The 26263-nt window shown below is 34.2% G+C and overlaps 1 protein-coding gene across 10 annotated transcripts in view; it reads left to right on the forward strand.

The window, feature by feature from the left end:
* LOC108914086 (rho GTPase-activating protein 21) overlaps positions 1-26263 on the forward strand; it is a 311849-nt gene that overhangs the window by 234803 nt on the left and 50783 nt on the right. For 6 of the 10 annotated variants that reach the window (XM_018719795.1, XM_018719803.1, XM_018719831.1 and 3 more), the window contains exons 5-12: positions 140-385; positions 3713-4857; positions 8414-8700; positions 13043-13180; positions 15099-15248; positions 17910-18161; positions 21285-21335; positions 24574-24691. In XM_018719795.1, the coding sequence (XP_018575311.1) occupies positions 140-385; positions 3713-4857; positions 8414-8700; positions 13043-13180; positions 15099-15248; positions 17910-18161; positions 21285-21335; positions 24574-24691 (2387 nt within the window). The remainder of the gene's footprint in view (positions 1-139; positions 386-3712; positions 4858-8413; positions 8701-13042; positions 13181-15098; positions 15249-17909; positions 18162-21284; positions 21336-24573; positions 24692-26263) is intronic. The other 4 variants (XM_018719825.1, XM_018719847.1, XM_018719839.1 and 1 more) reach the window with 4 other exon arrangements.

Raw genomic sequence — 26263 nt, forward strand, 5'->3', positions numbered from 1 at the left:
GAATGATTTGAGTATTATTTTTCACATTTCTCTTTAGTACCTAGTCGGAAGTTAGCGTCGGTTTCAAGGAGGCGACTGCTCGCCTATCTTACCCATTGACTGACCGCGCTCGATTGAACCTTCTCGTTTTGCCTTGCAGGAAAGCGATGGGAGGCATGCGGCAGTCGGCGCGCTGCTCTCTCCCATGGACACCATCTTCGTGAAGCACGTGAAGGATCGCAGTCCGGCGAAGCAGGCGGGCCTGCAGCGCGGCGACCGCCTGGTGGCAGTCAACGGCGTGCCCATCAAAGACAAACCGTACTCGCAAGTGGTCCAGTTGATCCAGAACAGCCCCGAATACCTTCACCTGCTGGTCGTGCCCAAGGAGGAGGACGTTCTGCAGAGGGTAAGGGCGTTTGCGTTATTTTAATGCCTTTATACAGAGCCTTGCAAGCCACGTGACCAATAATTTTATTTCTTTTAAGTTGGCAAATAAATTTCCATAAAATTCTACCAATCAGCGATCGCATTACCTCGTAGACGTAACGGTTTGTCGTTGTTCATTGTAAACGAATTATTATTGTTGGTGATTCTAAGTTTCAAGGATTTTTAGTTGACGGTACCAGCCGTGCAATGTTGGTTGCTTGTGCTCGGTGGTCACGTGGCTTCTAAACGTTTATAAGGGCTCTTGAGAAAAATTTTCGAAAATGAAACAGTGTTTTCGACTTACTTTTTGCACTCAACACGGAGATGAACTTATTGCGCACCCCAGTGCAGTGGAAAAGTGCGAATTAGTTGAAAAAAAATTGAATGCTTACGAATTCTTTTCAAAAGATTGACCAAAAGTTGTAAAATATTAAATTTTTTGTTTTTGAGCGTTTTATGCGAAAAAAGTGATAGCTACACAATATATGATGACGTGCTAGATATTTATATACAGGGTGTGATAGTACTCATAAAAATTTTTAAAAAAGGTTCCTATGAGCATACGTCCACAAATGCGTAATAAGGGATCTAGGATCCTTAACAGAGTAAACTTATAAAATATTTTTTTTATCAGAATGTTTAAAATGTTTAAAATAAGCCAAATTTTCACGAAAATGTTCACACTTGTATAAATTTTGCCCGTAAAACAGCTTCAATAAATGAATGGTCTAATCGGAAATTGAGAATAAGGGTTGAGAGTTATTTTTTATTGCAAAAAGAACTACGTACATATTTACACAGAAAAAGGTACTCTTATTTTATTTTGTATTATCCTAATAAGATCGTGGTTTTAAATTTGTTTTGAACTCATACTTTTTTAAAATTGCACGAGTTGACTTAAATCAATTTGAAAAGCACAAACATGTATTATTTCCTAAATCGTTCAGTGTTCAAATTTTGTACCTACATACAGGGTGTTAATTAAATATGTACAATAAATACAACAAACGATTATTTGAGTGATTTTAAAACAAAAAGTTCATATAAACATTGGTCCGCAGATGCTTCGTTTTCAAGATAAAGGGTGTTAAACTCTTGTAAAGAAATTGCTATTTCGTAAATATCTTAAATACCCATTGCCCAATTTTGTTGTAATTTGTCAGTGTCACTTGTAGTGTTAAGGGGCTATTTAACCCTAACTTGATTAGATTTGTTAAGTCCAGTGGCGTCGCGAGCGGTACCTTAACGAATATTTTTGACATAAAAAAATATACGCCACTGACTTTTTTGTAATTTTTATATATATTTTTTTGGATTAAGGGACTAAAAATACAACTTTTGTGTCTCTTGAATGTATAACAATGTATAACACTACCAAATTACAACAAAATTGGGTAAAAGGTGTTTAAGATATTTACGAAATAACAATTTTTTTACAATAGTTTAACACCCTGTATCTTGAAAAAGAACCTTCTGCGGACCAATGTTTATATGAACTTTTTGTCTTAAAATCACTCAAATAATCGTATGTTGAATTTATTGTACATACTTAATTAAAACCCTGTATATGCCAGTTTTTTCAAGTAAAATATTTACTTTATTGTCTTTTTTGACGAAATTTTAAATTTGGAGTATTTAAGTAAACCAGTATGAAAGTATTTGTTAGTCTTGAAGAGCTACTTGAATTTTCAAGTACTTGAAATATAACTACTTGGTTTGACTTGACAGTCAATCACTGTCACCACTCTACTTGATTTCGTGTCAAGTACCTAGATCGGAAGTCAACTGAAGACGTGAATTCTTACTCCGGAAAATATGAACAGAAAAAAATAAGAGATCGTTTTAGAAGTGACATGGTACAGTTCTGATGCAACTTTTTCGAATACTCCATATTAATAGCGTAACACAACTTAAAAGTTCTTTTTTTAAATAAATATTTTGCCATATTTTATTTTTTTTTAATTTTGTCTATTTTATTAACTTTCCGAAAAAAACACGTGTAATGTGTTAAAGATTTCACAATCCGGAAAAAGAATGGAAAAAATAGAGAAATTTAAAAAACAAAATAAAAACACTAAAAAATACTTAGAATAAACCCCAGTGAGTATGAAAATAACATATATTTGTAATTGGGGTGCCCCAAACTCAAATAGAAATTAACAAAAGTATTATTTCATTTCGTTTTTCGTTTTCATTTATTTCATTCGTTTCATTTAAAACAACAAAGAAAAACAAATTATCAGTTCTTTGTAACTAAAAAAAAAATACTTATTTAAATTTTTTAAGCTATTAAAATTAGATTTTTTTGTAGATATATTCCGTTATTAATAATCGGTGAACAAAATTTGAACAATGTCGCATAATTGAAAAAAGTTATGATGAAACATAATTTATTTAAAGAATAACTTTGAGGTTATGTAATTCAGATAAAATTGGGCTTTCGGAAAAATGTCATATGCACTACCGTTATTTTGTGAGTAGAATCATCCCTTGAATGTTGCTTATATAATTCCAGACACTGTATACAGTGTGTTCCAAGATAAATATACTGGAAGATGTCATTATAAAAGTTCTTGTTTATCGTCAAGTTCTTACTATTTTCTTGATTTCATATACAGGGTCTTACATTTTTGAAGAGATTTATAAGGGACACCAAATGTTTTGAAGTATCGTAAAGTGTGACAAGCAAATATTATTAGTATTATCAAAAAGGCTGTAAATATGAAGCATCAGTTGTTTTGCGAAAAAATACCTTATTTCATATCACCTCGGTAGCTTAGACACACTTATGATCCTAGTAATTACATCAGAAACTGATGAAATGATTAATAAAACGTCATTAAATCCAAATCGAGACTTCTAGGAAACCATAAACATTTACTGAATGTTTTTGTTCCATTTTTGGATTGTGTGTTGTATTTAAAGTCATTTTAAATTATGAAGTCCTGCTTTATATTATAACAATGAAATTCGTAATTGTTTCTTGGTATTTCTTATAGGCTGTTAGGTTTTAGGAGACATCCAACATTTTTTAGATTAAAATACCAAAATTTCAAAATAATTCTGCAACCTTCGTAGATATTTTTATCTTGTCAGTGCTGCGAGAAACAACTACTCTGAGAGCTATTTGCCCCTACCAGCATTGAATTATACTCGCAACACCTAGTGCAACAGGTAGGATTATTTGTCATCAGTCAACCCACCAGGTGTGCCTTCATTTTAAAACTAATCCGAAATAAACGACAGCGGATATCAAAAACCTAATAGATCTAATGAATTGTGATTTTATCTTTTTTTTTTCTTTCAGTTTTTCGCCAAAACGGCATACAACCCTGCCTCCAATCAGCCAATTTACCCCGAAACGCCCCTAGACCGCCACACCGCCCAGCAGATCATCTCCCAGAGGATCACCCAGCGCGCTCCCGAGTTCCAAGTAGACGCCATCTCCTGGCGATCCCTCCAACAGCCCTACGGCCAAACCGAATTAGCGGCGCTGCAAAGACCTAACTACGAGCGCGGCCAACGCAGCGCGGACGACTTACTATACTCGGAACCCCGACCTAGGGCGAACCAGATCAGTCACCAACAGGAGATCTACGCGGAAATCCATCCCCATGATATCGGCCACCGCCAGAAGAGCCGGGCGGTCCCCCAGGTGCCCCTCTACAAGAAGATGGGGCGAAGGGCCAGCGAAGGTAGCATGCTGTCAGATCGGGAACAGTTCGAGCCTCCCGACTACTACAGTGTGAACAGCAGCGACGTGGACGATTACAACATGAAAGCCATCTACAAAAGCAATTACTTGCCGGAAACTTCACAGAATTCCGACATGCCGGGGTTGAACTACCCCAACACGGCCAACTACAGGCTGAGCCTAGACGGTGGAAGAAGGGAATCCACCGGTTCCTTGTCTTCCTCCCTCGCCGATGGCAGCAAGGACAGTCTGGCGTCCTTCGGGTCCAGCTCCACGCTGACCGGTCAAGAAAAGGACGACTACATCATGAGCAGGTTCAGGAAGAACGTCCAACAAAAGGAGGAGTTCCTCAAGATGCCTACCAACGCCGAGCAAGCGGCTATAAGGCGCGAGTTCTACGGCAGGCCTAAGAAACTGGAAAGACAGATGTGGCCTCCCAACGAGCCTATTAGGCAGGAATCTCCTTCCAGGACGACCAAGCCCACCCATCAGAACTTTTTGCGAGTGAAAAACGACATCGATATCGAACGAGACCTGACGGTGCAGAACCAGAACGGTCACCAAATGGTGAGCGGTGACGCGGCGTATATGGTGCCCCAGCAGAGGATGGCGGCTTCGCCGAGAAATAGGGCGGGTTTCGGGAGCGTTGAGAGGGCCTACGAGGCGTCCACCGCGCCTGGTGGTTTCGATGACGTTGAGGATGTTAATGGAAGCGCGGCCTTCCAGGATGCTTCCGGCGAAGTTACAGAAGAGAAGAGGTGAGTGAATAATCAGATTATATCTTCATTTTGTTCAACTCATTTGAATTCATAAGTTTCCTCTATGCTTACTCATTTTTTGGAGTTAGCAAGTCTTCTTTTTCGTTTGCAAGCGTTTTCTATTCATTGTCTAAGTTCTTGCTCATAAGAAAAAAAAACACCTAGAGATCTTGCCGGATCCTTTTCAACATTTCTAGAATCTCTTCTCTCAATTACAGCCATTGCGCGAGTTGTCCTCGTTACCCCTCTTAAACACACCGTACTATGACACTTTTCCTTTTTAATTACATATTTCTTCATTTACGGGGAATGTGGACAAATTGCAGCCGCTACAATTAACTTAATTCGCAGTGTCCGGTAATTTCCCCGCGCGAGATGCTGCGACTGCGCGTTGTCGACACTCACCGTAAATCAAAAAGCGTGTTTACAAGTTCATTGTTTTGGAAAACGTGTACCATTGTTTAAAAAACGCACAGACCAAAAGACCAAACAACACATAGCCTGTGAAAAGAAATTCCGGGAATTTGCATGTAAAAATGCGTCAAAACATAATTGGTTACTATGAATCCTATTTTCGACCATCGCCTTATAAATTGTTCCCTTAACCTTCTATACAACTTTGTTGGTGATTTTACCGTGATTAGAAATATCCATGAGTGGCTACTGGCGCCAATGTGTTTCTAACTTTTTATCTCTGGTACTGTCAAAATTACGTATTTTTAATTGAATCTACATTATAGGTCGTTTTCCTCACTTTTTTCAGTCACAATGAAAACTTCTAACTGAGTGTCGTGAACAATCTATGCAAATTATATTCCATGATAATGAATCTGTATACAATTCGTTTATAGTAAAACAGTTCTTAACAAAAAACAACCTGATCACATCTCCTGCGTCTTTTTCTTCTCCAAATTGGTTTTCTAATTAAAAGGGCGTCGTTCTGACTGCCTTCAAGACGTGATAAACTAGTCGCAACAAGTCATAAACACGTTAGCGCCAGTCACGATCGTGGGAAATAGGTCTTGTAACCACTATTTTTTCTTACAACCAAATTCTCGCCATTTTTGAGTGGAATCTCGTTCATATCAAAGTCAGCTAAAGATAAGACAACGCCTTATCTTGACGTTATCATGTCTCAGAGTTATTGCAACCGTCGCCGTCGGTCGCCCAAAAACTTCCCCAAATTAACTGTGAGCTACATAATTCATGTTTGCAATCACGATCTATTACTGTCTATTGAGTAAATCGTAAATATTTAAAATGAAACGCTGACATTGAATATATAAATCTTTATTTTTAAATTCTAAATCTGTTTCATCAACAACCGATTCTACTAATTCAATATAGTCTGGCGGTATTTCGTTTTGTTCCGTTTCAAAAGGTCTCCAAAATACCATGTTGTAATAATATTAGTAAACAAATTATCTCTCTTATTTCTCCCTTTCGCAATTTTAATATGAATGATTAATAGAAGGTGCCTATAATAAATTAAAATACCTGAGTCACACCAAATTCTGCATTGCTGCACTGCACCGCGAGGCCATTTGTCGACAAGCGAATTTATGGCCAGGTCGCCCAGTGCGGCTGTGTTTGTGCCGCGTTTTCCCGCGCCCTCATTCTTCTACCAGGCGACCAGACTTGTATATGGGTATGGCTAAATAAATATGGGAACAGGTTTTTTAAATATTTTAATGCCGAGTTGCTACATAGCGACCGAACCTGGTACATACTAGCTCTTTGGTCTTCAATTGAGATCGGAATGACTATACATGCAGAGTATTTATTAAAAGATGTTAGTAGGAAGCTCGAAATTATAACTCAAAAATATTACGACATAAAAGATAAATTATTTAAAAAAATATCAATTTATGATATCTCGACACACATGTCTACACAATGTAGTTTTTCATTCTTTAAACTCATGGTTTTACATGGAATATCGTGACAAAATGTTGCTTATTTTCAGAGATATTAGTAAAATTCATTAAAAACAAAATCGACTCCATGCATCTTGCAAGCGAAACACGATTGGTTCATAGTGATACAAAATAGTTTCATTTTTACTTCCTAGGATTTATAGTGCGTTTTCTTTTTCTTAATTTCAGTTGAATCGAATTCCTCAATATTTGTAGATGATTGAGCTTATTGTCATTTACCTTGCTTAAACATCTATGTTGCTATAAAAAAACTAAAGTGCCAAATTTAACAATCGATGAAATCGTGACTGATCCGAGTCTAAACACTTAAAACAAATTAGTAAAAACAAACAACGGCTGCACATTGAATGGAACCACAAGTGAAAACATAAGATTTGATAAGATTGAAATCTTTGAATTTCCTTACGGTTGTTTGTAGTATTAAATGATTAATTTTTGAGATCCACAGTTACATTTTTAAAGTGTTGATAGCAATTTCCTTAGTAACTTACACTTCGCGGACCGCAGGCAACTTCGAACAATGTGCCACAAAAAAAGGGAAAATCATTACCTCCTAGATTGTAAGGGCATACCGCTTCAAACGTGACGTCACTACAGTGGTGCTTCTCTTGATAAACAACAAAACGTATCATTAAGAATTCAATGAGACAAAATAGATATAAAATATACAGGTTCGGAAAGTCCCCATGGTTCATCGGCTGTTACGTGAGAGCGATAAAGTAAGTCATAGAAATCCGCGCGATAGAGAAGGATGGCTATAATGAAGGCGTCTCATAGTCTCCGCCCGTTTCGCCCTTCCACAAATAAGATCCACTTCCACTTGTAATTCAGCGACCGGTGGCCATCTTTGTTTTCGTCGTTTGCCTTTTCTGTAATAGATATCACTACTTATACAATTCCGACTTCGTATTCCGATATGTTAATACAATCCGTTAACAGAGGGCAGCACAATTTGTCTAAGGCGAGACGCAGCCCTAGAAAGATTGATGCCAGATCTGCCGATTTTTTTGGAATTGGGCAAAATAGGGAATTTTGCTTTATTCCTTGGGATTTTTAAGTCACTTTAAAAAGTATACTTAAATAACAACTAAATGAACTTTAAATGCAGCTGAGCACTATAATTTGAATAACTTCTCAGTAGGGGAAACAAGGTCACTAGATTTACAAACAAAGGTATCTACTAGCTACTGTAAAAAGTTTTCTTTGTTACGCGTTGTGCTGCCCTCTGTTAACGGATGGTATTAATATATCGGAATACTGAGATCGAAATTGTATAAGTAGTGACATCTATTACAAAAAAGCCAAACGACGAAAACAAAGATGACCACCGGTCGCTGAATTACAAGTGGAAGTGGATCTTATTTGTGGAAGGGCGAAACGGGCGGTGACTATGAGACGCCTTCATTATAGCCATCCTTCTCTATCGCACGGATTTCTATGACTTACTTTATCGCTCTCACGTAACGGCCGATGAACCATAGGGACTTTCCGACCCTGTATATCCTGTAGCTAATAGCATAATTTTAAACGAGAAAGTGTTAATAGAGAACGACTTACTTTTTGCTCTTTTGTATCATTATTACCATCCACGCAATACTACAGGAGGCTTTTCCTTTCAGGGTCTACCCCCCAGGCCTCCAGATCGTCTACAAGAGGGCGAAAGACTTCGAGAGCGGCCGCCCCCTACCGGAGGACGACCCGGTTCCGGGTAACCGCATGAATTTCTCGCGGAGCGAACTCGCCAGATTGAGTTCGAAGAAATTGGTGCCCAACGTGTGCGAGCGTGCCCAGGAATACGAGACTCGCACCGTGGAACCGAAGAGGGACACCAGCGGGACTTCCACGAATTCGGGAAATTCGGTGCTGAAGAGGATACAGAGGGACAGCAGGTCACTGGATAGCTCAGGTAGGACTGGTTTTTTTTTCGAGTAGTTAGAGGCTTTGCTTTAGAAGGTAGTATCTTAAGTTCCGAGTTGGTCGACAGATGGGTGGTTGAAAAGATGTTTTGCAACTCCGGATCGTTTAAAAAAATACCAGGATTTGGAAATTACAGTACCAATATTGCTAACATTAATTCTTCTGTGAAGATAATTGAATAAGCACAATTTTACATTTTTCCTAAATGTGATATTCAAAAATAAAATCTATTTTGATGTTCTAAATTTTTTTCAAGGCATGATAAAAAAACAAATTTTAAATTAATTTTTGCTGATCTACTTCACAATACGATGACTAGAGCTCGACATTTGAGTGGAAGTCAGTGGCGGTACTAAGAAATAATTTTACTACGTTAATTATATTAAAATAAATATTACCATTGTCTTAAACTTTGCAAGTAATTAAATGACTTCTGTGATGATCTTCAAGTATACTTTTTCAGTGAGGAATGCAACATATTTTGCTTTGATTTATTACACTGCCACACATAAAAAAAGATGTCTGTTCTTTTCATGCGATATGTTATACGTAGTATTTTTGCCTCCTGATCACGAATCCGGTGTTAGAATTGGGCTATCACATCACAGGAATTCCTAACCTCAAAAAACAGGTAAAAAATTCACGAAAAATTTTCTATATTTAAATGGTTAAGACCCCAGCGAACGTGAATCCGCAATCAGAATTGATAGTTCTTTTTCTAACCTCAAAAAAACGGGTCAATTAAGGTCAGATGTCACGAATTTTCAAAAAATAACATTCGCGCCAAATTTGCTGTTCGAGAGTTTCCGGGGTCGCTGATCACGAATCCGAGACCAGATTTACAAAATTCGTTATTAAAAATTTAATCAATTACCTATGTACTTTATTACCTAAACTTAGGCAGAAAACCCGTGAATAGATCTTTTACAGAAAAAAGAACAAGATATAGCCGAGAAAAAGTTTAAAACATGATTGGGTACTCAGGTTATAAAGTAAACAAAAATATTACAAAATGAAATTCGCAATTCTGACCTCGAAACCCCAGTATACCAAATTTGGCGCGAATCTGTTATTTTTTGAAAATTTGGTCGGCCATCTTGGATCCGCCATCTTGAATTTTGCAAAATTGCCCTCGGATCCGTGATCAGCGACCCCGAAAACCCCCGTATACCAAATTTGGCGCGAGTCTGTTATTTTTTGAAAATTCGTGATATCTGACCTTAATTGACCCATTTTTTTTTGAGGTTAGAAAAAGAACCATCAATTCTGACCTCGGATTCACGTTCGGCGGGGTCTGAACCATATAAATGACATTTAAATATAGAAAAAAAATTACTATTTTTCCTAGCACATTTTCGTGAATATTTGCTATTTTTGACCTGGTAAAAATACTACGGATAACATATGTCGCATGAAAAGTACAGACAACTTGTTTTTACCACTATCTTAGGACACACCTCTTTCCCCCTCTACCGCTTTGATCACGTGTTCGACCAGTTTTAATTGGTTGAATATTCAGATTGACGTGATATCCATCCAAATAACCAATCAGATTGCGGCGTTCGAATGACCAATCAGAACGCGGCATTCAAATTTGCGGGGAATTAAAAAGTAATGACAAATTTTAAACACGCTTTCATGTTTTTTATTTTCACTATTCATATGACTCAGTTTCTTCTTTTATCCGATGCATATGAAGAGACAACCAACAGCTTTGAAATACTGGCACTTAGGTGCCTATTCGTGCGAAAATAATCGAATTTATTGATCATCCCCACACACACCAAAATATTACATACCCAACATAAAAATTAACAGTCTATTCCTTTCATACCTGATTTTTAGTGCCTTTTCTACACATAAGAACTTCAGCTTCAGAAAATCGTTTCACAAACACAACTTTTTGTTGCTATTCCATAACAGCGTAAATCGGAAAAACATTTATAAATTTATTGTTTTGAAAAACATGGCTCGATTGAGAATTTTATTTAAATGTAGCCCCCCAAACTCTCCGCCTTATTTACGCACCGAAATGTCAAGCTCTTATTTATCATTGTTTTAAATTTATTCAAAGCATTATGTAAGAAACGTTTTAATTTTTTTTCTGTATGTTTAAAAATATACTACAATACATTGTGGTTATTTATACTACTTGCTACTTTGTAGTAAATTTCCCGTTTGACGTTTAGCAAAGACAATGGGTAATAAAAATAAAAATGTACCTTTAAAGCATACGTGATATGCAATTTTAAAATTCTAAACACGTTCTGTCATAGATATTTTATCAACTGGGTGATCCCTCGATGTATAATCAAAATTTTTGTGAGATTAGATGACGTTATTTACGAAATTAGAATAACCACAAAATTACACGTAATTTTTTAATTAATCTCCATCATCTGTTTATTTTGTTCATCCGGAAAAAGTACTTCAAGTGTTGTTTGTATTATTTGGTTTTTTGATGATTCGTTATCACATATTCTTATCTGTGTTCCCAATATACTTTATCTGTTTGTAAATTATGTGCATTTTATTTGAAATTCACCATAATAAGTCATAACCTAATTAATTTGGAACAGAGGGAATTTGCCAAAAAACAGTTTTTGTTTCATCTCGCCCTTCTCTACTTTATATCTGTTAACATCTCAGTATCTACGAATTATAAATGTTCCTTCCTTCCACGTCACCACTAATTTCCTGAAAGTAGTTCCGTTTGGCCTTTATTCAGTACTTTTTGTATGCATGTTTGTTGTCAAGTGGCACAAGACCGTGGATCGTTGTTTGCGACGTCGTTTTGTAGGATCTGCTTGTAGAAAATAAGCTCGCGAAAAGTGTCTCCAAAATAGCGGCTTCCCTGTTGGTTTTTACTTCAAACGCCGCCTTGTCTGCTGTCGATGTATTTATTACTAACTGTTAACAATGATGTTTCTGCTCTTGGTCAATATTCTCTATGTTAGTCTACACTTTCATTATTTTTGCTTAATCCAGACTACTAGGAAAATTTCATACTAGAAATATTTAGCTATCAAATAGGACATTCTAGAATGTATGAAGAATACTGAAAGTTTTTCATATAAAAGTTCGTTAGCTACCGCTATTAGCAAAAGATTATTACAATCAAATATCAATTTGAGTTTTTCGAAAGGATTCTTCTTTCAGAATATTAAGATCTTCAAAATTTCTTAAAAACTAATTATGTTTCTTTGGTTCATCTTTTCTCTACTAGTTCTTATAACACAGGCAACAAAAACTGGTCGGTTATACGGATAAGATCCATGCCACCTTATGTATCAGGACACTCAGAGACCAAATCTACTTTTCTCTCGACCCTTTTCTTTTTAATGTCAGGAAACCTAAATAGCAGTCGATGTATCATATTCGTGAAGTCATATGAAAGTTACTGCTTATTCTGGTTATTCCAAAACTCAATCAACCCTTATCTCAACATCCCCAGAAAACCACTACTACAATCAACTGATTCAAGGCACAAAGTTTTTTTTATCTACAACGCGTCTCCGCATAAGTGAAATCACTCGTAAGAGGAAAAAAAGTACCGGTTTTGCAAAGTGGTGTTCTGAGGTTCTGCTTGTTTCTAAAACAAAATATGACATGTTTCAAATCCATAAAATCCAGTATACCTCGAACATTTGGAAATTTCTGATATTCACCAATAATACTTCAAATTGGATAGAAATTCTTTATATTTGCCGTCAAAAACTTTTAAGTAATCTCAAACACCTTAAAAATATTTCAAAAACTGCAGAATACACTATAATAGCATCAGAGTTTATACTGTGCTTAGATCTACATTGAAATACATCATAATCCTTCGTGAAATATCTAATTACCTGGAAATTTTTCCCAAACCATGAAAACTTATATCTCCTGTCAGGTATTTAGACAAGTCTGAAGGTTTTCAAGGTTTCCATTGAGTGAAATTTAAATGTTTTATTTACAATGCAGCTATTTTGACATATTTAGTGGTTTTTAAAACATTTGGTCGAATTTTTAAGGCTGTTCTGATATATTTTGAACGTGATTCGATCTACTTTGCTGCATTTCACTGATGATATGAAGAATTTTTATGCAGGTTGATTTAAAGAAGAAAGCGATTTGCTTTTATTGCGAGGTATTTTTAATACAATATTTTCCAATATGCTTATAGTAAATCAAATGAAGTATCATTGATTTCCCTGATAGATTGTGTTTGTAAATGTAAAACAGTTTTAAAATATAATTAATTAAAAGAGTATTTAGTGTAAAAGTTCCACCATCCATCAACGACCACTAAGCCTCGACCGTTTGTATATATTTTGTTTAATGGTGAACAGGAAGCTACGAGAGCTGTAGTAGCATCATCGAGCTTCCACTAGGCGGCAGTAGAGGGCTTTCCGGAAATGTAATCATTTCCAGCGGAAGCAAATATTTGCACTGCCCACCGCCCCCGGATTACGGCAGCCAGCCCACAGGTTAGACTGTAACTAGGTGTTGGCGAGTCTTGGTTACCTTTTTTTTTTTATCCTTTCGACTTTATTAATGGCGGCATCTTCGCAGGCGTGACAATTAAATTCATTGGCTGGAGCGTTTCCTTCGCCATTGGCGTGCGGTTATAGTTTGTACTGCGTTATTGGATAGAAAATTTAAAACTTCTTCGATATTCAATTTAAGAACTGTTATTTGTACAAACGACTTTAAGCTAGAAGATACAACGAAATCGTCGATAAATTCGAATTTCTCATCCCAAAAAAACCCGGATACGAAATTTCACAAAATTAGTTCAAAGTAGTCGAAAGTTATAAAAGAAAATGTTATTTATTTTTTCAACTTCAGTTTTGACAATAATTATCATTAAATTGTTTTCTGGACCCAAAATCTTAAAATGAGGAAATAAGGAATTTTGAAAGGTTTCTAGCCTTATCAACCAATCTGAACTATTATTATTGTTTGAGTTTTAAATATTGCAATTTATTTGCTTAAGGAATTACCACTTTCTAATAGCGATCTTTTGGGACGTTTATACCCCGTTTACGGACGCCCATTATGCATCTAGTCGGCGTAGGATGACAGTCTCTGGCTCAGATGCTCGATTATTAATGATCGTCGTCATAATAACGCTTTCTTGGACTGCACCAGGAGATGTACTATTAGTTTTTTTTTGCAAAAGAAACATAAATTTACCGAAATGGAGAGAGTTGGTATATGCAAATCCCGTAGGTGTGTGAATTTCAGTATTTTTCCAACTTAATGGAAATATCAGTTCTCCAGGTACGCCTATTACAGAAAATTCATAATAATTTCATATTTCTATATTTGTACTGTTGCGGAATTACGTAAATGCACTTACTGGGCACTGCACCTAGATTAGTACAAATAGCATCTATTAATACCTGTTTCCTTAAACTATCTTCATTTAAGAAGTGTACCGTAAATATACTTTCTAATTTTGAAACAACAGTGCCCAAAGGAAGTTGGTAGTATCGATAGTATGTCTATTTTCGTATTACTCTTCATAAATTTAGTTTTCCATATATATGTGACTTAAATCTGGACTTTCAGCTGGCCAGGGTATTTCTAAATGATTGCGATATTCTTAAATAATAACACATTCTAAGTGTATATCAGCCATGGATTTAGAGTCACGCCTAGAACAATTTTAACGCCAAGCTACCGTTTGAAACCGAAAAAATTTGCAAGTGTTGCACCAATAACAAACAAATTAGCACTGCGTTTTTATTCTAATCCCTCAGTGCAACGTGCTTTGTTTGGCGTAATCCGCATCCCAATTTTGTTTTGATGTGTTTGCATAACAATATGTTGTCTGTAAAAAAATAATCTAGCATAATATTAATACCGTTTTGTTGTTTACTGATTGTTATTGTTTATTTTCATTTAACAGTTTGTGTTTGTTACGATAAAATGTAATAGATGATGTTATTGACAGCAGGTTTTTTGTACCTACAATAACAAATAATTCCCAATTTTTTTTCTCAATATTTATAATGCTAATATTATTTCCTTATTGATCTACTCTTTGTAGGTATGATATTCTTGTTGAATAAAAATTAATTCTCTAAACAGTCCCCATTTTTTCTTAACTTCTTATTTCATTACGAAAGACCATAGGCATTTGCCAATAGCAATTCATGTTCATCAAGTGTAGTACCATTTTGATTTTATTCATTTCATTACTTCTTCATTCTGAATTTTTTTTCATTTCTCACTTTCAACTTCTAGAGAACATCTTTAAATGTCCACAAAATCGACTGAATCGATCCACTAACAGATTTGTTACAGTGTTTTTGTTGTACTTAGCGTTTTGTTAACAAGAGTCTTAAAGACATGACCAGATGACTTCCGTTTACTGATATTGCGGATGTTACTTTCCAGACACGTCAGGGAATGAGGCGATTAAAGTTCGCGCCCGTTCAAACTCGGCAGAGTCGTGGGTTGCTGCATTGGGAGACGACCGCAACAAGGAGGGAGCCAAAAGGATCAGCAGACAAGATGCGGTCGTTACCGAGAGAAATAAGGCGAAAGGTGAGATCGTTGTTATTAGTAGGACCGGTTTGAAATAGCGCCGATAAAACAAATTTTCCGTTAGAATTACAGCCACATTCTCTTTTGGACCTCTTAAATTTTTATCCCTCTTAGAACACTTGCCTTGTAGAGAATCGAACAAAAGATAAACGATACTTTAAACGTCGACAAGTGTTTATCAACAACTTCCATTTTATAATTTCCGGACCTTGATCTTTCTGAAGTGGCGCTAATTCCCGAAAAAAAAATTGTAAAAACAAATCAAATCAGATCGCTACGATATGAGTCACACCTTGTTCGGGTGTTTGGATATACGTTTGGACTTTCATCTTTCAACGGTCGCAGAGAGGATTACTGTTATGAAATGCCTAACCTCAGATATCATCGCGAGCAGTTTCATGGTTATATGAACAGAATCCAAAAGTCACATAATCAATCTATAAATCAAAACACGATTCCTCTCTTCGAATATGATTGATGAGATGTACTCTCACCTATGGTATAAATGGATCTAGATTTTTATTTCTTTCAACCACTGGTAAAATTGAAACGGCTTAACTGTCTTCCGCAACCTGTTGTTTTTTTTTTTGTTAAATGTTTTTGAAGTTAAGCCAGTGATTGATCATTTGGACCCGTGCATCATTAATAACATTTTTAGTTTTATAGCATTGGATCACTAAATGATTCCTTTTGGTATGAAATAATTATTTCAAGTACAAATTAAATATCGACTAAGTGAATGTTGATTAATTGTACAATTTCTCTTATAACCGCACTTATCAATTAACATCAAATTAAAATTTTAACAAAATTAATATATTTGTGTAGGTTCCAGATGTACCTCTGTCACTTTTTCAATGTAATAAGTTGCACCGTAATTTTCAGTAGCCACCACTGCTTCTAGAGTATTTTTTTTTTGCTATATTGCACCTAATTTCAAGGGTTCCTACATACCCAGCATTTCTATGCACAGCCGCTTATAGATCTTTAACCCCAAATAATATCGGTCGATAGCAAATATCAGCAGTATTTAAGTTTAATGAAGCGAAAGAACTAAGAAAGAAATCATCAAATTTTCTATACGGGGTGTTCCACCTAAGAGGAATTCTTCTGTAACTATAAAATTTATAAATAAAAATGGTTTTAATAAAAGTTGGCTGGAGTCATGTGGTCCTTGGAAAGAAAATATTTTTAGCCTTACAGGGTGTTCCATTTCGCGTGGGCGCTACATAACTTTGTTATTTTAAATAGAACACCCTGTATATTATTGCATTTTTTAATTCCTTGGTTAATATTAGGTAGAGTTTATTAAATGTACATGGTGTTTAAAATTTATCGTTTTCGAAATAACACAGGTCAACATTTGGTCTAGGGACAATCGTCAGAAGTGACTGACGAATCCGAGGTCGGTTAAGCTCCATCACATTATGTTCAAGGTGATTTGAAGGTCAAATCAAGAAATGACCTCCAAAAAAATATGAAAAAATTCATGCTTATGTTTTAGAGGTCACTGAACCCGAATCCGAGGTTTGTTTACCCCTACGATACACCCTAGAGGTCACTCAAGGTAATTTCAAGGTCATTCATTAAGTATTTTGGATAGAAAAGTTAAAATCAGTCTGAAAAATCTGAAAAAAATCGTCTGAATGTTTTTGAGGTCACTAAACGCGAATCCAAGGTAATTTAAGCTCCATCACGTCAGGTTCAAGGTGATTTCAAGGTTAAATTTGGAAAAAGTTGTATAAAAAAATTTAAAAAGTGTATTGGAGTGTTTTCGGGGTCACTGAGTTGATCTGGAGGTTATTAAAGGTCTTCAAAGAGTTTCCATCTGTCTACGTATAACCATCTACACGTTTGTATAGAAGCATGAATTTTTTCAGATTCTTTGGAGGTCATTTCTTGATTCATTTTTTAAACATGCCAGTAAATAATGACACTGTCAGTCCCAGGCCTGATAAAATGTGAGAGAAAAGTGGTTTTGCGAGGCCTTCTTAATGCTGTTAAAATAGCTACTTTTTCGGACTTTAGAAAAGAACCGGATTTTTTGGAAAACTGTTAAAGATAAGTATGGACAACCTTATATCAGTAGAAAGGGCATTCAATTTTGCATTCACGCATGACAATTAATATGGGTCATTTCATTTGAAAAAAAAAAAATTATTAAATGTAGGTCTCAGTATTTCCGAGTCTGAATAACGTACACGTTTTGCTCACAAATGACAAGATAGAGTAATTTATGCCAAAATGAACTGCGAAAACTGCAGGTTTCTAACTCTTACGATTTAGACGTTATCTAGCCTCTTTAAACACCATGTACATTTAATAAACTCAATAATATTAATCAAGGAATTCAAAAACGCAATTATATACAGGGTGTTCCATTTAAAATAACAAATAAGATATGTAATCATTTTTTATCAATTTTACAGTTGCAGATTTACAGAGAATCCCTTTTAAGTAGAATACCCTGTATATGTTGGTAGAGGGAGATGTGTAATTTAAAAAAAAATCTGTCGAAGTTATTTTTACCCTCCAAACGTTATTTTCCAAAATATAACAAAAATTGGATGTCATCTACGTTTGCGACGATACAACTCTCAACACAAAACAATGGAGCCCAAAATACTTTCGCACTCTAAAAATTTTTTTTACTCCCGTCAGAAAGCGAAACCGCCATGGACGTTACAGCACACCCCCCGTACGGCGACCTACCTCCCCTCATTCCCGAACCCGTCGAGCACATCCACCTAGCCCCCACGGTATCCATCACGCCCGCCCCCGCCACCGCCGACCCCAGCAAGGCCGTCAGGCCCACACAGCTAGACCTCGAGGGGCCCGTAAGGCCCGCCAGGCACCTGAAACCGCCGTCGACGAACGTCGACTCCCCCGTAAGGCGGTCCAGCTCACCGAATTGTGAGTGCAGAAGTCGGTTTTGTTATGGGACCACTAAAACGTTTTGATCAGACCGCTAGCTAACACTCCCGGATGATTCTTTAATGATTTCGTTGAGCTTAGTTGAGATTTTTATCAGAAGCCACAAAACGTACCATGTCTAGAGTTAAAACAGTTTAAAGTCAGTGTGCTTGACTGTGAAGTGAAGTGGCCACTGCTTACGCCTGATTTATACCCTTTAGACTGGACTTTACGGGGATGATAGCTAATCTAATTGTTCTTTTCTGGGTTTTACTTGGATGTACGTACAAACTGTTTTTGGATAACCATCCAGTAATTATTGTATTTATTTGGCTTATGTAGAGGGTGTAACAGTGACGTTCCAACAAAGAAATATACGGAGTCGCGAAAATGACATAAAATGATCCACTTTTCAATTTTAATTTTTATTTGTAGCAATAAAATATCCAATAGACAAAATATAATAAAGTAAAATAAATGAAAAATCCTTTTGCAGGCTTCAATCTTAACATTCCCTTCAGACAACACCCTTTCCAGATGTATATTAAAAACGGTAAATTTAATTTCAGAAACCACCATTTCAAATGTTATTAATATTTTTGTAATTTCATCAATTTGATTTCAAAAAACTAAAATATGTGTGACCCAGGTTTGTCTCGAAGAAGGTTAACTTTTTTACTTGTAAATTTATGAGGAAATGTTATTTATAAAATTTTGCGGTGGTGCTAGTTCTAAAAACACGTAAAAACGTTTGGGCGGGACGTTTTCTTGTCCAAAAGGGATTCCAAGAAGATCGTAAAAATCGTAGAAATCCCGATATCATTTTAGACCAGGGCGGATATGTTTTGAGGTGGATGTGAGAGGGGGCAAGCAAATTTTTTCAATACAACTCACATAATAAAAGTGTAGATTCCTAGATCTGGGCGAGGTCCGGAACATTTACAAAATTGCAAAAATGTTTAAAAATTTTAAAAAAATACCTATTTTATCTGAGTTTTTTACTAATACCTTGAAACCCATGCATTTTTAACAATTATTGAAGAGGAAAAAAAGTTTTAGAATTGAAATTTGCACAATATACTGTAGGTTAAAAATGTTAAAACTTATTACCGATGTTGCAAAATAGCAAAAATTGTTGAAAAAAAGGCAAAATAATCAAGTTTTTTGGATACTGTTTTTTAAATAATTTAATTCTGAGGGTATTCTAATTTTGTTAAAAAAAAACTTTAGAGTATAATAAAACAACACCAAATTTCATTAAAATCGGTTCAATAGTTTTCGCAAAATAATTTTTTGAAAAAAATTTTCAACACAAATAAAGCGTCTAGATACTTGAAAATTTTTTCACAGAAAATACCGCTTAACCTTCCAAATGGTTTTTGAAAAATTGAAATCGATTGATTAGGACGCCCACAGAAAATTTTTAAAGTTAACACTTTTCTTAATTTTTAGACAATTATATTACATTTACAATTTGCAATTTAGTTTTTTTCATTGAAAAAGTTTGTTTACATATATATTTCAACACCCTGAATATTAATGTAGGTATTTAGTTATAATTATTACAATTATTTAAATAATTTTTGTTTAAACAAATTAAAAGAAATTTTTAGTTGAAAATTATTTTTGTTAAATTCAGATAAAATTTAAAAAAAAATAGTATTTTAAAATTATAATTTTTGAAAAAAACTAAATTACAAATTGATAAATGTAATCTAATTGTTTACAAATAAAAAAGTGTTAACTTTAAAAATTTTCTGTGGTCGTCCTAAACAACTGATTTCAATTTTTCAAAAACCATTTGAAAGGTTGAGCGGTTTTTTCCATGTGAAAAAATTTTAAAGTGTCTAGATGTTTTATTTGAGACTGGGCTATATTTTGAAAATTCGAAAATTTGTTATCAAATTTTTGTTTAAAAAATTGTTTTGCGAAAACTATCGATCCAATTTTAACGAAATTTGGTGTGTTGTTTTATTATACTCTATAAAGTTTTTTTACCAAAATTAGAATGCCCTTGGAGCAATTAAACAATTTTAGAAAAATTACCCAAAATTCTTGATTATTTTACCTTTTTTCATCAATTATTGCTATTTTGCAACGGTAATAAATTGAAACATTTTTAACTTCCAACATATTGTGCAAAATTCAATTCTAAAACTTTTTTCCTCTTCAATGTTCTTCCAAAATGTATAGGTTACAAGATATAAGTAAAAAACTCAGATAAAATAGGTATTTTTTTAAATTTTTAAAACACTTGCAATTTTGTAAATGTTCCGCACCTCCCCCAGATCTAGAGATCTACACTTTTATTATGTGACTTGTACTGAAGGTATTCCAGCAAAAATTAGCTTGCCCCCTCTTACATCCAAGAAGGGGGATATTTCGACAGATCCGCCCTGGTTTATTTGGTATTCAGTTTCTGACATGACTATGAGAATGATAAAGTCTAAGCTATCTAACTGATAAGACTTTTCGATGATGCAAAATGTTGATGTGCTTTGCTCTTGATCTGTATCAGTTGATCAACCTACATCTTGTCCATCAAGAAAATAGTAACATTTTAGGAGTTTAAGAAGAAGCAGAGCATTATTTGAAGAATGACATCTTATCATAAATCTTCAGAAATGTAAGAGGATGACGAACAAAAAAACTACTGTTTTGTCAAACTTGTCAGGCTGATTAAGTATCTTCAAAATTAGTTTGAACATCTCTGTTACACCAGTTAGATAAATTTAAAATGTAATCCGGTTAAATAACTGCACAATTAATAAGCTACGAGTTCTTGCACCTAGGTAGTCTCAGGTTATTCCACCCTTTGTTTAAGTAGCTGAAAATTAATTTGCAAACTCGTTACCGGCACTCGAGAAGTACGAAACTAATTTTCGATATCTAACATCTATTTCCGAACACTTACAATCATTACAGAATCATCTCCACAATGTAACAGGCTTTATTAACAGTAATTTACTCCTGAGCTTTTTATCTGATAGATTAACTCTAATAACCCCTCAGCACCCGGCATCTGGTTCTTTGCGTTACGTCCTGCGATAATTTCGATTTTGCTCACCCGATCACACGCCGTCTAATACATTTTTTTTTAATTTTCCGCTTTTCGTTTTGCAGTGGGAGATAAACCGGTTGTAGTTAAGAGGAGGACTAAAAATACTAACATAGGTAAGTATAACCTCACATTCTTAACAGATCATCAATAATAATTGCTCGAATGCCATAAAATTTGTCTATCTACCAGTGTTCAGCATTTCCAGTTTCCAGTTCGTGCATTTTTTGTTTTTCTACTTCTAAACAATCAGTCCCCATGAAAATGTTGACATCATTTTGTAATACCATTTGCAATAATTGCTGCTTGCTTATTTTTAATTGCAATGAATGATTGCAACTAACTTCATATTAATGATATTTTCTTTAAATTTCAACTTCTTTTTTGTCTAAAATATTCCAAGTTATTGCAAAATTCTTCGATCAATCGTTCTCTGCCCTCCAAAATAATAGGTTTTTTATGTTTGATTTTGTTTGTATGAACTTCTACCATCATGCACCATAAAAACCACCTGAACCCGCTTCTGTGTACCAATAATTGCAATATTGACAGGTTATCTTTTCCCTCGTTTCTATTTCCGTTATAAACCAGCTGCTGCTCGAGTTAGACATACGTTTTTATCGTTTATTCATATTCATCGCCTTAACTTTTTTTTTATAGTATGAACTATTTTGTCACTCATAATCCCAACTCATAGGCTACTGAATAGAAGATTTTAAATGGAATTATGACGTTAAAGATATTTTATTACATGAATCGTTCAAATGATCATTTAAGATGAAAAAACCGGGGAGTGCTATTAAATTAGAGGGTGGAAATTGGAGATAGTGGTGAAAATGCACCCCTTTAATTTTTTTAATTGTAGCTCGAAAGCGAAGCAAAATTTCGCTATAGTTTATAGGAAAAATTGTTTAGAGAATTGAATTTCCCATGGAAATAGCTTATTTAAAAAATTTTAAAGGAAAATTTTATGCAAAAAAATCGTTAAACAATTTGAAAAACATCAAAAAAATTAGATTTTCTGTTTTTTTTTACTTTTTTGCCTCTAGTTTTTTTTTTGAGTAAAGATAGCTATAGGCATTGCTTCATAGAAAAAAAATTAGATAAAATTTCCTTCAAAACAAGATGTAAAGTAGTTTTGGATGCAAATTGACTGATATATTGCCGCTCAAAATTTTTCGATTTTCGTCGCATTTACCCTTATGCATTTTAATTCTCATTTTTTGCAAAAAAGGAAGGAAATAAGACGTTCAAGGATTTTCATCAAATGACTTAGGGTCATTAAAAATTAAAAAACCGCTGGGTGCTATTAAATTAGAGGGCTGAAATTGAAGATAGGGGTAAAGCACTTTTGCAGTTTTTTAAATATAGCACGAAAACGAAGCCAAATTTCGGTATAGTTCATTGGAAAAATTTTGTAGAGAATTGAATTTCTCATCGAAATGGCTTATTTAAAAAATGTAAAAGGAAAATTTTATGCAAAAAATCGTTAATAAACAATTTTAAAAAAAGCAAAAAATTAGATTTTTTTATTTTTTTTTACTTTTTTAATAAAATAATTTAGTAAAAAAATGAGAATATAAGTACAATAAAGTTTATTAATAATGTAAGTATACACAGTGTGTCCACGGATGGTGTTGACAAGAGGAGAAACTCTTTTGTTTTTGATTTTATCGAAAAATGTAACTTTATAAAAAGTTTTACCCCTCGAAAAAATGAGACTGTCATACAAACATCTTAGATTAGATATACAGGATGCTCATAAATTAAAAAAAACACGAAAATACTCAAGAGAGAAGTACCATTATTTATTTATTTTACACAACATCTTTATAAAACAAATCTATTTATAACCTCAAATAATGTCCTTAATACATATAGCTATACATATAGAGTAAAAGTCAGAATTGGACATTATTTGAGGTTATAAACAGATTTGTTTTATAAAAATGTTGTGTAAAATAATAAGTAATCTGAAATTATTAATCTCTTGAGTATTTTCGTGTTTTTTTTTTTTAATTTATGAGCACCCTGTATATCTAAACTAAGATGTTTGTATGACAGTCAATTCTTCGAGGTGCAGATCTTTTTATAAAGAGTGACATTTTTCGATAGTCAAAAACAAAAGAGTTTCTCCTCTTGTCAACTCCATTCGTGGACACACTGTATATACATTATTAATAAACTTTATTGTACTTAAATTCTCAAGTTTTCACTTAATTATTTTATTAAAAAAGTAAAAAAAAAGAAAAAATCTTATTTTTTGCTTTCTTTAAAATTGTTTATTAACGATTTTTTGCATAAAATTTTCCTTTTACATTTTTTAAATAGGCCATTTCGATGAGAAATTCAATTCTCTACAAAATTTTTCCAATGAACTATAATTTGGCTTCGTTTTCGTGCTATATTTAAAAAACTGCAAAAGTGCTTTACCCCTATCTTCAATTTCAGCCCTCTAATTTAATAGCACCCCGCGGTTTTTTAATTTTTATGACCCTTCCAACAAGTCATGTGATGAAAATCCTTGAACGTCGTATTTCTTTCCTTTTTTGCGAAAGATTATAATTAAGACGTATAAACGCGACGAAAATCGTAATATTGGCTAAGTTTGAGCGGCCATATATAAGTCTTTACAACCTCTTGTTTTGAAGGAAATTTTATCTACTTTTTTCTATGAATAATGCCTATACCTATCTTTACTAAAAAAAAAAACTAGAGGCAAAAAAAGTAAAAAAAAAACAGAAAATCGAATTTTTTGCTTTTTCTCAAATTGTTTATTAACGATTTTTTTGCATAAAATTTTCCTTTTAGAATTTTTAAATAACCTATTTCCATAGGAAATTCAATTCTCTAAATAACTTTTCCTATGAACTATAGCGAAATTTTGCTTCGTTTTCGAGGTGCAATTAAAAAACTGACAGGGGCGCATTTTCACCCCATCTCCAATTTCCACCCTCTAATTTAATAGTACTCCGCGGTTTTTTCATATAAAATGACCCTTTGAACGATTCATGCAATAAAATTACTTGTTAACCCTGTTTTTTGGATACATTCAATAGCCTATTAGGACACTAAGAACCTGTATTCCACACTCAGTTTTTTCTACACTTACTTGTGGTTTGTTTTTGGTGTAACTTATCAGCTTCACGTTTTAAACTTTTTAGCCATGAATCGTACGAAACCATTTTTTATCTCGCACCAATTTTTCCTTAATTCTTTTCGCGAGTTGGTATCCGAGTTATTTGAGACGTCGTCCTGGTTTTCTTCAGAGGTATGTCGAGGGCTTGTTTTGATATATTTTTTGCGCTTCTACACGTCAATGCATTTATTAAATTATGACTTCTTACCTTCCAGCCGAAGATGAACGTGCTATGCGACGGGAATCCTACCTCAAAGCAACTGAAGGCGGGAGGATGCACATCGACAGTGACCTTAGTGACGGTGGTGAAGTGTCATCACAGGTGCTCAGAAGGTAAATGATTTTTAAAACTCACTATTTTTGTATTTGGTAAATAGCAGGCTGAACAAATGCGTTTTAATTTTTGACGAATTATTTACTTCAATAGGTTTCTAACATTCGGGCAGTTGACAGTTCGTGATGTAAAGTATATTCATAGATTTAAGAGAAGCAGGGGTCACTTTGTAAGTTTGTTCAAGATAATTTCAATACTTGCATTTAATTTATTTTAGTTTATAAAAATGTTAATTTAATTGATAAAAAAGTGTATTCATCTATTTTGTTTCAGTCATAACTCAAATTGATAATAAATTTCTCTGTATTATTCGTAATGTGAATGTTCTGCAGTTATATGGAATAGCATTTAGACTGGATGATATGTTGTTACATCTGACACCAGTTTTCAGTTGATGACATGTGTTCTATGGGATTGAATTTACACAAGAAGCTTTAACATTGTGTATTCCTTACTTTTGGTAGAACTCGTAGAAGTACTGTTTTTCTATTTTTAAAGATTTGAGCACATCAAGTAACTTCCTCTCATGTTTATTCAATTGTCTGCTGTGGTAACTTACACAGCCCACACGTCACAATTTTTCATAGGGATTTTTATTCATTTGTCGATTTAATCAATAATTTTTTGCGCGCAATGGGTGATGTATATACAGTGCAATTTTTTAAAACCTGACAAACCAACTTTTTTATTTGAAGTGATAGACTAGTACTTCCAAATGCAAAGTTGTAGGAAATAACTTGACTAAGAAAAATTTACAAATAATTATCACCGGTGTTGCCAGATTTCTGCAGCAGACACTAAAACGATATTTTTTTAAAGGGCAACACCGTATTTTTTTTAACATAATTTGACAAACCTTCAAATTCTAAATAGAAAATGTTATGTCACATTTCTTTATTGGATTTGGATTTGAACAATCAGCAAAAACAACGAAAACAATCTACAGCCATATTCAGGGTTGCTTATATTTTATATCTCAAATAACCATCAGTTGACGTTTCTGTTGGACACTTAATTTGATAAAAAAGTGTTTAATATATTTGTTAAAAAAAAATACGGTGTTGCCATTTAAAAAAATATTGTTTAAGCAGCTACTGAGGAAATCTGGCAACACCGGAAAGCATTGTTTGTAAATTTTTCTTAGTCAAGTTATTTCCTACAACTTTGCATTTGGAAGTACGAGACTATCACTTCAAATAAAAATGTTGCCCTACGTCGGTTTTTAAAAAAATTACATTGAACAATGCACATAAAATTAAATTAAACAAACATGTTTTTATCAAATTAAGTATCAAACAAAAACATCAACTGAGGGTTATTTGTGATATAAAATATAAGCAACCTTGAATATGACTCCAAATTATTTTCATTGTTTTTGCTGATTGTTCAAAAGCGGCTACTCCAATAAAGAAATGTGACAACATTTTCTATTTATAATTTGAAGGTTTATCAAATTATGTTAAAAAAATACTGTGTTGCCATTTAGTAGTCGCTGCAGAAATCTGGTAACACCGCAAATAATTATTTGTAAATTTTTCTTAGTCAAAAAAGTTGGCCTGTCAGGTTTAAAA

This window comes from Anoplophora glabripennis, unplaced genomic scaffold (genome assembly GCF_000390285.2).
Source record: "Anoplophora glabripennis isolate ALB-LARVAE unplaced genomic scaffold, Agla_2.0 scaffold16, whole genome shotgun sequence".
Classification (NCBI taxonomy): domain Eukaryota; kingdom Metazoa; phylum Arthropoda; class Insecta; order Coleoptera; family Cerambycidae; genus Anoplophora; species Anoplophora glabripennis.